This window comes from Stegodyphus dumicola, chromosome 10 (genome assembly GCF_044657685.1).
Source record: "Stegodyphus dumicola isolate Sdum_Otavi_A_Nest chromosome 10, ASM4465768v1".
NCBI classification, from domain to species: Eukaryota; Metazoa; Arthropoda; class Arachnida; order Araneae; family Eresidae; genus Stegodyphus; species Stegodyphus dumicola.
In genome coordinates this window covers 102,807,934-102,820,895 of record NC_140777.1, presented here as the reverse complement: position 1 = coordinate 102,820,895, position 12,962 = coordinate 102,807,934, and the positions used below count along the sequence as shown (strand labels likewise).

The window sequence follows — 12,962 nt, the reverse complement described above, 5'->3', positions numbered from 1 at the left end:
AACATTTAATTTCATGGTGAATTTAATGCAAAAAGACTTCATTGTAAATAAAGTGGATTAATTTATGAAAAAAAATTTATTATTTTGAAAATAAAATATTTTAATTAAAGCAATTTGTATTCAGTCTATACAATAAATTAATTAAAAAGTAGTAGCTAAAATATTTTATAGAATCATGGTAGTATGAAGTGGTACAATTTTGTATATTTAATAGTAATGTGAATTTAATTAAGTGCATATTTGTAATCTGTTTCTAAGGTAATCCATCATTATGTTTGAGATTCACATTCTTTTCATTGTAAGTAAATTATTTTTCACCATGAAAGAATTCATTTGCACTTGATGTTTGTCCCTGGTAAATAAAGTGTCAAATTACTGTGTCATTACATACATTTTGTATTGAAATTTTCAATTTAGGAAATGTTAAAATATTTTGCATCTCCTTGTATCATTTGAATAAGTTTAAAATTTTAGGCACTGTTTTTATTATTAGGAAGAGGTGTGTAACTAATAATAACTGTTGCTAAATCCATAAGCTAATTTTTCTTTAACAGGAAATTTGTGTTTTCAGTAAATAAAATCATCTGCATGTTACAGTACACTTATATAAAATCACTTTCATATGACTTTCTAAAAAATAGTCTATTCTCAGAAAGTAATTCGTTTATATTGTTTAGTGCATAATTTGCTCTCTGAAATTTGTAAAATAAGCAGTATTTTTGTCTTTGAACACAAGTTTTTTTGGGGGATGGGGGAGGGTTGTTGTTTCAACCAGCAACTGAGTGCTTGGTAAAATCAGCACAAAACTATTTAAGGAACTTAATCTGTCAACTCAGAAATTTCAGTGTTTAGGTTATAGCCTACAGAATAAAACATCAAGAAGGGGATGTCACACCAGAGCCTCAACAGTGGTTTTTTAGATTTTGTCCGCACTAAACTAGATGTACAAGTGATGCCCAAAATTTGACTGAGAAAACACAAGAAAACAAATTCAAGGGCCTTCCACCCTTCTTGCCCAGCTATCAGATATCTTGAGGGGACTTCTGGCTTGCTAATATTTTAAATACCTGTCTGCCACATAGGCTTGCTTATAAACATTCAATTCTTTGTAAGGATTTGAACCTCGGCCCAACAATACAATATGGCAGTCATATCACTAACCACGATACTGAATAGCGTGGCTGTGGTTGCCTACAATGGAGCATTGCCGGTGAATTGTTATTTACAGGAATAACCTAAAATTAGGAGAATTTGTTTCATGTGGAAGTGTTGCATTTAGTGAAAAATGAAACTTTGTTGTTTTTCAGTAATTTAAACAAATAAGCTCTTCATGAATAATCTAACTCTGAAATGATAATATTTTTAAACAGGTTGATGACTGATTGGCGATTCTCTCGTGGTCAAGAAGAACAAACAAAATCATTCCTGGATGGATTTAATGAAGTTTTGCCACTAGAATGGCTACATTATTTTGATGAGAGGGAATTGGAGGTAATGTTTTTGCAAATATTTTTTCATGCATCAAAATTGTCCTTCTAAAGTAATTTCAGTTTTTTAATCTGATTTGTATCAGTTAAAGTAAATCTTCTAGAGTATAGAATAAAAAATTTTATACTTTATATGCATGTATTTTATCTTAAGTTTTATATATTAATCTTTTTATGCCATAGCTGATGCTGTGTGGTATGCAAGAAATTGACATTGAAGATTGGCAACGTAATACTATTTACAGACATTATACACGTACTGGGAAACAAATAATATGGTTTTGGCAGTTCGTGAGAGAAATGGATAATGAAAAACGAGCTCGCTTGTTGCAGTTTGTAACTGGTACTTGCCGAGTACCAGTTGGTGGCTTTGCAGAACTAATGGGTATGTTGATTAGTTATTTCTTTTAATATTTTTTTTTTTTTTTCTTTAGAGAGAGAGAGAGAGTATATTCTTTATTATTGCTTTTCCTGTCGAAAATTTCATTTTGCAGCATTCACACAGACTTAAGAAATTAGAGAAATAAAGAAGTAAAAGGGAAAATACAAACTTTAAAGTAAAAAGTCATGAAATTTTTTTAAACAAATTATTGATCATTACATTCAAATAAAAAAGTTTGTGTTTTAAATAATTACCAGTAAGCAAAATAGACCTTGCAAAAAGAAAAGCAAATGAAAAAGTAATCTTTATTGTGCAACACATTTTATCAATCTCTTATCTTGTGCAGTTTTATCAACCCATGCCACCCATTACTGAATTGTTATTTACTGCTCTCATTAAAAATATGTAACAGTTTATCACTGAATTCTTGATGTAGAAATGCAGTTACAGAATGTAGTACTTTATTAGTGGAAACTTGCTCTTAAACAGTATATCTAACTCTGTTTTTAAATGATAGATATGTTTCTGAAGAACACACGGAAAAAAAAAAAAAATTAAAAACTCATTATATCTAAGAATATTAATGAAATTCATCCATGATCTGTTGAGCAAACCCGGCCCTAGTTTCCTCTGCTGCTGTTTCAGTTGTTTTACACATGAATTCAGTTATTAGCCATTGGTTTCATGTTTTGGTTATGCTGTTATATAATTCTGTGTAAGAGGCTATCTTCAACTTGAATATTGTGGCGAGGTACTTCCTTCTTCTCCAGTTATTATGCAGTCTGTTTGTGCATGCTCGTATTTTGTCAGTAAAAATTGTTTTCTGAGGATTTAGATAAAAAGTTTCTTAGGAATTGACCTGGTACTTGTGTTAAATCAGAATGACACGCATAAAAAGAAAATTAAATATTTACTTTGAAGCTATATTCATATAGAAATAAAATTAGGTATATTGGTTAAAGTAAATTGTAGTCACAGCATGTAGCTCATTATGTAGTAGAAGCAGTAGGAGGTATACCTAATATTATAAAAAAGATGCATGGGGGATAAAAAGTTGGTAACATTTCTTAAAACTGTCCAGCAGCAATATTTGACTAATATGAAAGTAAAGTATATACAGGGTCCGTAAGGTCCTTAAGAGTCCTTAAAGGTCCTTAAGTTTTTTTGGAATCGATTTTTGGTCCTTTTATCCTGAATTTTGGCCCAAATCGGCAGAATTTCCTTAATTTTATTCATCTGAAATTTCTGTCTGTTTTTATGGCTGCCATTTTGAGTGTGAATTAGCATTTTGAAGGAACATTTTTGGTGATTCACTGACATATATAGTCCAAAATGTCACGCCCAAATATTACTCGGGCTAATTTTTTTTTAGTGCACCGTATTGTTATAACCGAATATATATCGTGAGAAGTTTATTTCGGCTTCATTTCAAAAAATGGCAGCATTCGACTGAAGGTTTCATGAAAAGCTTTTATCCTTTTAACTGTCATACCCGGCACTGGTATTCCAAAATGTCACGCCCTAATATTACTCAGGCTAATTTTTTTTTTTTTTTTTTTTTTTTTTTTTTTTTTTTTTTTGAGTGCACCGTATTGTTATAACCGAATATATATCGTGAGAAGTTTATTTCGGCTTCATTTCAACAGATGGCAGCATTTGACTGAAGGTTTCAAAGGATAGAGGTTAAAGTTAAAAGTGCAAAAACATTTTTAAAGAAAGAATAAAACATTTTTATTTTTCTCTGTCATACTATAAAGTTCTATTTTGGCAACTTATACAATATTTTGAATCTGAAAAATAAACAAGGTATAATGCTAGCAAAACAAAATTAGCTATGTAATGAATTAAAAATATCCTCTTCCTAATTTTTTCATAGTAAGTTTTTCCCATGTAATTTTCTCAGAATATTCCGAGTTCTCAGATTATGCATCAGTTTTCTCTATAAAATTAATTTTACACTCCCCCCCCCAAAAAAAAATATTTCTAGCTTTTTGCTGTTACAGAATTGGTAGGGTAATTTCTCTTTACACATTGCAGCCTGGAAAGGTTAGAAGGATTTGAAGGCTAGATTTATAGACCCATGATTCTAAAAGATTCGAGAAATATGTGACAAAATGAAAAAATGTCTGCATGGCATCAACACGTAATATATGCATTTTACAGAAAGTTTGCAATGAATTTCTTACTTTTTGGAGAACGTCCTGAAGAGCAGTGAAAACATAATATTTGACTGTTTTACTTGTAATACTAGAATCTTTATCTTAACATGTTTATATTCCCTTTATTTTCTCTACTTTTCATTAGACACAAGCATGGAAAATATTGTTTTAAAAATGCTTCTAATTTATCACATGGACAGGCGTGGAATAAAAGATATAAAAAATTGAAAACTTACAATTTAAAAGATTCATCTAATATGTCTTAATGCGTCATACACAGAGCTAGGGCTAGGGTTTCTCCTATCTGATGCAATCTCTGTGGATCCTAAATTCTGCTGCATAGTGCCTTTCTAAATTTTGCTTCCAATGTCTGCTCTAAATTCTAAAAGTTTTCCATTTCTAGATTTTGTTACTTGATGTGTCACTAAATTCTAAAAATTTTGCCACACCAGCTCTGCAACCGACCCTTACCGTATATATTTCATATTTCTTCTGAATGTACATATTACTAAAGATATAAAATTAGCAGCTTTTTCTGTACATTCTAAACGCACTTTTTTTTTTTAGAATTACAGAAATCCTTATTTAAATCCGAAAATTCTAAAATGGAAAGGAATCATATTGAAGAAACTGAATACATAAGGAAAATTATTCTACAAAGATATGTACAGTTATTATAATATAAATTACTCTGTTGTTTATGATTTCAGCCTTTATTATATTTTCCCATTTCTGTTTCGTCATATGATAGAGTTATTGAGCCAGCTTAAATTAAAATTAAGCTGCATAGTCTTTTATCACTATGTCCACATGCATCATGATGATCTCTTTCTATACACAATGAATGACCACTAGTCCACATTTTTAGTTTGAATTTGACTGTTCTTATTTAATTATATCACCATGAGCTAAGAGGCTTATTTAAACCTTTATCTGTTGGGAGGGTTGGATTATTTGACTACCAAATCAAGTAAACCCTTATGAGTAAGTACATTGTGGAGAGGTTGACAAGTTAGGAGATAAAGCACGCAAAAACTAGTGAGAACACTAGGTTTGCGTATTGAGACAAATTTCTGATTGTTAGAAAAGATGCTTAAAGAGAAGGAAATTGATATGCAAAAAATTATCCAAAATGCCTGGGAAGGTTTCAAATTAAAAAGACACGTAAATATTTTGTTGAATGTTTTGTTAAATTCATGTAAAACTTATTTGCATCTAGTGAGACTTAAAATAATACAAAATAACTTATCACCTCTGGTGCTTTAGTGGCTTAATAAAACCACCTGGAACTCTACACAAAGCAAGGACACTAACTAACTGTGGGAGACAGAGCCCAACTGACTTTCAAAACTTGCCAACCTTGCCTACATAATGCCTTTCAGGTTTCTTCCCATCAGCAGGTCTCTGTAGGCAAGCAGCTGTGACAACATCCAGTCTTTTTTTATGAATCATGTTTTTAATGATCTTACTTCTCATTTTAACCTATGCTACATGACATAAAATCTACCTGCTATTTATTAAACCTCTAGACTGTGCACCTATGTGACAAAATGAGATATTTAAAAAAAAAAAATCAACATAAAGCTAACTGTTAGTAAAACGTAAATAAAATGTCACTTGTCTTCTTTCAAATATTTCCAAATATTATGAGTGTAAAATATTTAATGCTACTTGGGAAATTTCATAAAGTTTATTTTATTCTCAAACTTATCAATAATTGTGTTAATTAATTCATGTTTTAATAATAATACATCCTGCTTGCGGATCTATTTTATTTTTAGGATGGTATTACCAGTGCAGGATTTACGTATAAGCTATACAAGCTATAGCCTAGGCTTCCATTTTCTTGGAGGCCTCCAAAAGATTAAAATATAGTATAACAGACTCGTGGTCCCATATCTCAAATAGCTTATGGCCGTATCAAGTCTAAATCCGGCTCTGGGTATTACAAAAGTGAAGTTCAGGCATAGATAATAATTTTAATTGAATTTATTCAGTTCCCATGTGCTCATAGGTCCTTAATTTTTTTTTATTAATGAATGGTCTGTAAAAGTACTTAATTTCTGTGTGCAAAAATGTGCACGAACCCTGATATATCATATTAGATGGAAAATTTTTTTTAGGTAAAGAAGAAATACAAAAGGAAATTTGTATTTAGATAGATAATTTTAGTAGAACTATAATTAAAATTGTTGTATTTCCCCATGCAATGCAGCATGAGACAAATTTTAAGAGAAGGCTATGCCGGAAAAGTGAAAATACAAGATTGTGTGCATTTGACATTTAATAAATGGGTATATCTTTAATTCGTATTGAAATTGAATAAATGTAATTGAATGCTATGTTAGTTGTAACCGTAATTCAATCATCTTATTGCTTTCCGTTTATTTCGAGAAGCGGAAATTGCTAGAAATATCTCGCATGGCCAATTGAAAACAATAAAAAGCCAGCGAGGGAGCATCTCGGCTCAATTGCTTTGTTATTGTTGTTCTGAGTTGTAGTTCCATGTGAACTGAGATAAATCGAATTTAGCTCTCTCCTAAAATACACTTTGTGTTGCTTTGTATTTATAATTTTTAATAGTTTGAAGTTTAACTACTGATTATACTGCATGATATTGTAAACCCTTCTACAAATATATATGAGGAGAATTCAGGAGTTCTGATATATTTCTGTTGATAAGAATAAATTTTATTAACTTATTATCAGACTTGTGCATTCAATGTATTATGAACCCGTACACCCTCAACAATTTTTGGCGTCAGAAGTGGGATTGAATGCCAGTAATAAGAGTGATGGAGAAGCAGTTAAGACAGCTGGTGATGACCTTTGCTGCGTTTAAAGAAGAGCTGAAAGCTAGCCAAAATTCTGTTAAAGAAGAGATGAATGCTAGCCAAGAGTCTTTTAAAGAAAAGATAATTGTGGCTCAAGAAGAGATAGAAGAATCTGTTAAAGAAGAGATAATTGTGGCTCAAGAAGAGATAGAAGAATCTGTTAAAGAAGAGATGACTGCTCTTCAAGAAAAGGTGGAAGTATCCGATAAAGAGATAAAAGTAGTTAGAAAAAGATTCAGGCAGGGCAAGAGGAAATAAAAAAAAAAGAAATTACCTACATAATAGAAAACAAATTTGAGTCTATGGAAGGCAGAATAGATGCTGTTGAAAATAAAGTTGGACACATTGAAGGAAGAGATTCTCCTGTGAAAAAACAAATAGAAGAGAGAATTTCTTCTGTGGAGCAACGAATTAAAGGAAGGGTTTCGGCCATCCAACATAAAATCGAACAACGAGTTTCTGCTGTCCAAGGACATAATCGAACAACAAATTGAAGACAGAGTTTCTGTTGTCATCACCAAAGAAGTTGACACATTAAAGAAATGCAAGCAACAGCAGGAAGCAATTCTGATGGCTTTAAATTTTTGTCAATGTTTGCTCATTCCTCTCCGTGTGTCCACATATGATGGGAAGATCTCTTGGCAAGTATATAAGACACAATTTTCTATAGTAGTGCAAGCGAATGGATGGAATTCCCATGCTAAGGTCTGTCATCATGCCATTTCTGTGAAAGCAGACACAGCGGATATCCTTCAGACTCTTCCTGAAAACCAAAGGTTAGATTTTGAAGCTGTATCCGGCGCATTGAGGCTGCACTTTGGAGAGAAATGTTTAAAAGACTGCAGCAGGCTTCAGTTAAAATCTTGTCAACAGAAGCCCATGTAAACACTCCAGGAGCTTACCACGCATGTTGAAAGGCTGTGTTATCTCACCTTCTTGGAATGCCCGACAGAAATGAGGGAAATCTCATCTCTGCAGTACTTCATCGATGGCATCCAGAAATACAGAAAGCTCTGCGAATAGTGGATGTCAAGGACTTAAAGTGCTCTAGTGTATGGTATGAAATTCAAGGCAGCCCAGCAAGCTCGTAGAGACCGACACCAGTGGATCAAGTGACGTCGCATTTAGATGATTTATCCAGACAAGTCAATGCTTTGTTACAGAAAGTGATAACAGACTGACTCTAAAGTTTGGAATTGTAATGAAGGCCACATACGATGGAACTGCAGAACATTGCAGGCACAGAAAATAAAACAGATGATTTCATCAGACAATTCAGTACCTTAAGACGGAATAGAAGTGACAAAAAACAAACCCTAAAGTGGTGTTGAAGGCCTGGAACTGTGGTGTTGAAGGCCAGAGGAATTCCAGAACACTCTGGGATACAGAAAATAAGACCATTCCGCAGCAAGGACGTAAGAAACAAATTAGTGGCCATCTCACAGAGCACAGTTAGAACAATAATGAAAAACCCCATTTTAAAACACTCAAGATTTCTGCAATGAGTGGTTACAGTAATGGACTCTTTGTCAATCGGCATATCGATGGAGTTCCTTGCAATATGACCATCGCGCAGGAGCCAATGTTACCATCATTGGGAAAGATTTAGCTCAAGAATTTAAAGATAAACTCATTTGGATACCATCCTGCATTACCCTTCAGTCACGAGGGCTACAGGAGATCAATTCATTGAAGGAGACAAAGTGTGGTTGTGAAATGCGCTTCAATGGAAAAGACTCTGGTCTTAAACTATAGTCACATTGGGATGGTCCTTACACAGTCCTAAATAGGCTGAACAACATAATAGTTCGGATCCGTAAGTCATTCATTTCTAAGCTCAAAGTTGTTCATTACGAGAAGCTAGCTCCTTTCTGTGGCCATAGTGTATATAATGTAAACAGTATAAGACCATGGTCCTTTTTGTTTCTAAATTTGTTTACTCATTTATTGATTTAATACTTGATTTGTTTTGCTACTTATTGCAGTTATTGTTTATGTTGTTTGTTATTGTGCTATAATGTTTATTATTGCATTGATGCCTTAGTTGTATGACTTCCTGCCCAGGGATTGTACTGCCCGGGATGTGCAGTACTTGGGAAGGGGGCAGTGTTATGAATTTTGTATTTAGATATATAATTTTAGTAGAATTGCAATTAAAATTGTATTATTTCCTCATGCAATGCAGTATGAGACAAATTTTAACACAAAGCTATGCCAGAAAAGTAAAAATATAAGAGCTTATACATTTAGCATTTAATAAATGGGTATATCTTTAATTTGTATTTAATCTGAATAAATGTTAACTGAAATATAACTGAATGTTAAATGTAAACTTAATAACTGACTGCTATGTTAGCTGTAAACATAATTCCATCGTCTTATTGCTTTCCAATAATTTCGAAAAGCAGAAATTGCTAGAAATATCACACGCGATCGGTTAAAAACTATAAAAAGCCAGCAAGATAGCATCTCAGCTCAGTTGCTTGGTAATTGTTGTTGCTAGTTCTGCGTGAACTGAGATAAATTGGAGTTAGCTTTCTCTTTAAATACACTTTGTATTTATCATTTTTAATAGTTTGATGAATAACTACTAATTATAGTACATAACATTGTGGACACTTATACGAATATCTGAGAGGAGAATTCAAGAGTTCTGATATATTTCTGTTGATAATAATGAATTTTATTAAATTATTATCGGACTTGTGATTTCAATCTATTATGAACCTGTATGCACGCAATGATATTATTAGAAAAGAGTCAGAATCAAAAGAGTATTGTAAGAAAAAAGCATAATAAATTTATAGAGTGCATTATGTAGCTATTCTAGAATAAATATGTTTTTCTTGCAAATAATTTTGAAATCATCTTAATACATGTTTTTAGATTTTAAAAAATATTACTTATTTAATTAAATGTATTTTTTAGCCCAATGTAGTAATTACTTTCTGTTAATTTTGAAAAGGAATAATATTTATTGTGACTGATGTACTGTTATATATCTTCTTTTCAAAACTCCAGGATCTTTTTTTAATAGCACAGATGCTTGCTTTTTACATACATATTTCACTTATGAGAACTCATAGAGTAAGATAATTGAATTTTTTAATGTTCTTAAAATTTTATTGTATTTTGCATCAAATGGATAAAATTATTTAGTTGCTTATAATTACTCTGAAAGTGTATTAGAAAATTAACTGCACATGTGGTTGAAATGAAGTTAAAAATGAGTCAAAATCTTGATTGACATGCTGAAATCATGTTTAAACACATGTAAAATAAATGTACTGGAGAATTCGCAGATCACCTCTCTGCCTCATCCATCAGCTGCAGCTGGAACAGATGGCTTCATCACATATGTCACATTTAATTGGTTTACACAGAGTTGCAGTATTCAGAATTGCAGTCCATGTGTACAAAATATTGAAATTTTAGTGTGTTTGCAATTCTTATCTATAGTTGTCTTGATGTTGAGCTGATATAGTGAGTTTCCTTGTTTATCATCATTGTAAATCAGGATAATGTATACACCTAAAGTATCTATTGTAGCAGTGTGTGGTTTATGTAATTTTATTAGTTTCCAGATGGATATGGTAAAGTTTGTAACCACATATTTTGAACATGGAATAGATGCATGAGGTGATTGGGTAGCGGGTAAAAGCTCCAATAAATTTATAATTATTTACGTTTGCAGTGGTAACAACTTTACATTTTGGTAAATGAATGTAGAAGCTTGTTTATCGATTTTCTTGTGCAAAACAGAATATAATTACGTACTACAAATTGTTGAAAAGAATACATGTTTTCCTGATTTTATGGAAAAACGCACAAAGAAAAGCAATAAACAAGCTTCTACAATCATTTCTGAAAAGTAAAGTTGATGCAAGCATCAAATAACTGTAAGTATATTGTAACTTTTATTTAATACACCTCATGTATCTACTTAGTGTTTGAAAGATGTGATTACAAACTCTTCGTTACCACATCTATCTGGAAATTGTTAAGATCAGGTAACTCGGATATCACCTCAGTAGATTTGTCTATAGGAATTTCTGAGTATAAAAAATATATCTCCAGGCTCTCTACCAACAAGTTTATCAAAAGAAAGTAGCACATCTTTAATCAAATACTTTGCCGAGGTTTCCTAATCAATAACTGATTGTGAGAAGGCTGAAATAATCACCAAATCTCAGCACAAAATTAGAGAAGCGATTGAAATCGCCACTAGGCCACATTGTAACAGTGACCTTTCTTTCAGTTTTTCATTTGGTACATATAATCTTTCAGGTTATGTGCCAAATATTCACCACTTTTCAATCTTTCATTCACCTGGACTGTGGCTCTGAGTGCTGCAACCCCGCAGAATCTAATAAAAGATTATAGATGTAATTAAGGCATCCATTCCAGTTCTAGCTGAAGAAATAGACAAGTTGTCTGCGAATGCTTCTGTACATTTATTTTATTTGCATTTAACCATGTACCACCACGTTGACTTAGAGTTGTTATTTCATTTTTATTCTGAAAATTATTTCATCATATTTGGTCGTGCAAAATTGGGGAAATTAAAGGTTGAATTTCATTAGGAACCCTGTCTAGAATTTCTGGCTTTTCCCAAATTTGATTAGTTAAGTGGGGGTTGTATAACGTTTTTATTTGTTTATGTTTTTTGAGTGTTAATAATAGATTTATTTTGTTGTTTTGACATTTACAGGAAGCAATGGCCCACAACGCTTTTGTATTGAAAAAGTTGGTAAAGAGACTTGGCTTCCAAGGAGTCACACGTGCTTTAATCGTCTTGATCTCCCTCCTTACAAAAGTTACGAGCAGCTTGTTGAAAAATTGACATATGCAATTGAAGAAACTGAAGGTTTTGCACAAGAATAAGTGGAAGCTAATTATCTTTTTTAATTTCATCTAAAATGTCTTCCGAAAGAAAATGTGATGCCTCTGAAAGTAGTATGATAACTAAGTTTAAAAACTGTTTGCCACTTGAAAAGATATGGCTGCTTCTCTTTGCTCATCATCAGTAAACTGCAGAGGCATGCCAAGGCTTGCAAAGAATTTCACTGTCATTGAAGATGACAAGCACGATGACATACATGTAATATGTAATGGATCTGTGGTTATTTCTAAGATGCCATGGTGAAATATTTTATTATAATTATCTCAAGATGGGTAATTTTCAACTTTAATTCTCAGAAGCAAGTTGATTTAGGTGCAGTGTGAGACAATAAATGCTATGATGAATGCCTTTGGCTTCGTATAGCATTTAGGTAACATATCTGTAATTTATCTGAAATCAATAATATATTGACATTCCGAAGTTACCTATATCTTGGTTCATTTTAAGACCTATTCTGTAAATTAAAAGGAAATATAATCATGGATCAAAAGATCAGAAGCTGCAATTGTATAAGACAGCAACTGCTTGTATTATTCTGTAAAATTATGTAATAAATATATTCTTTTCCTGATACATTTTGAGGTTAAGGATTCCTTTTATTTCTCTCTCTCTCTCTCTCTCTATATATATATATATATACATACATACATATATGTGTGTGTGTGTGCGTGTGTGCGTGTGTGTGTGTGTGCGTGTACGTGTACGTGTTCGTGTACGTACTCTAAATAAATGAGGGAGAAGTCATTTGTTTTATATTTAAAATCTAGTTCTACAGAACAGAAGATGTGATATAAAAAATCCTTTTTGATACCTGTAATAAATAAATCATATTTGTTTAGTATATAAAATAGCATTTTTGACATAGTCTTCCATAACAAATAATTTATTAATGGCTGTGGACCATAAATATTTTAGGTATATAATGCACATAAAATAGCTAAAGAAGAAATATTTCTGATAGCTGAAGATTTGAAACCTTTATTTTGCCTTTAATCTGTACATGAGAAGGAAGCATAGTGTAATAATACATTCCAGATGAACTTTTATGCAATAACTAATTATAACCATTAAATGTTTCATTTCAAAAGTATCTGCATTATTAGTATTACATTCTCAGTTGTTATGCTTTACATCTTTTAAAACAAACAAAAATCATCCATATAGCTGATTCATTCCTTATCAGTCTCATCCAGTTAT

General features: G+C 32.0%; 1 protein-coding gene across 3 annotated transcripts in view; it reads left to right on the top strand.

Moving 5' to 3' along the window:
* Su(dx) (WW domain containing E3 ubiquitin protein ligase suppressor of deltex) overlaps positions 1-12,338 on the top strand; it is a 117,004-nt gene extending 104,666 nt beyond the window's left edge. For 2 of the 3 annotated variants that reach the window (XM_035374290.2, XM_035374291.2), the window contains 3 exons: positions 1,371-1,491; positions 1,671-1,872; positions 11,574-12,338. In XM_035374290.2, the coding sequence (XP_035230181.2) occupies positions 1,371-1,491; positions 1,671-1,872; positions 11,574-11,746 (496 nt within the window). In that variant the 3' untranslated portion in view covers positions 11,747-12,338. Of the gene's footprint in view, positions 1-1,370; positions 1,492-1,670; positions 1,873-4,595; positions 4,733-11,573 lie in introns of those variants that run through there. The other variant, XM_035374292.2, reaches the window with a different exon arrangement.
* The last annotated feature ends 624 nt before the right edge of the window (positions 12,339-12,962 follow it).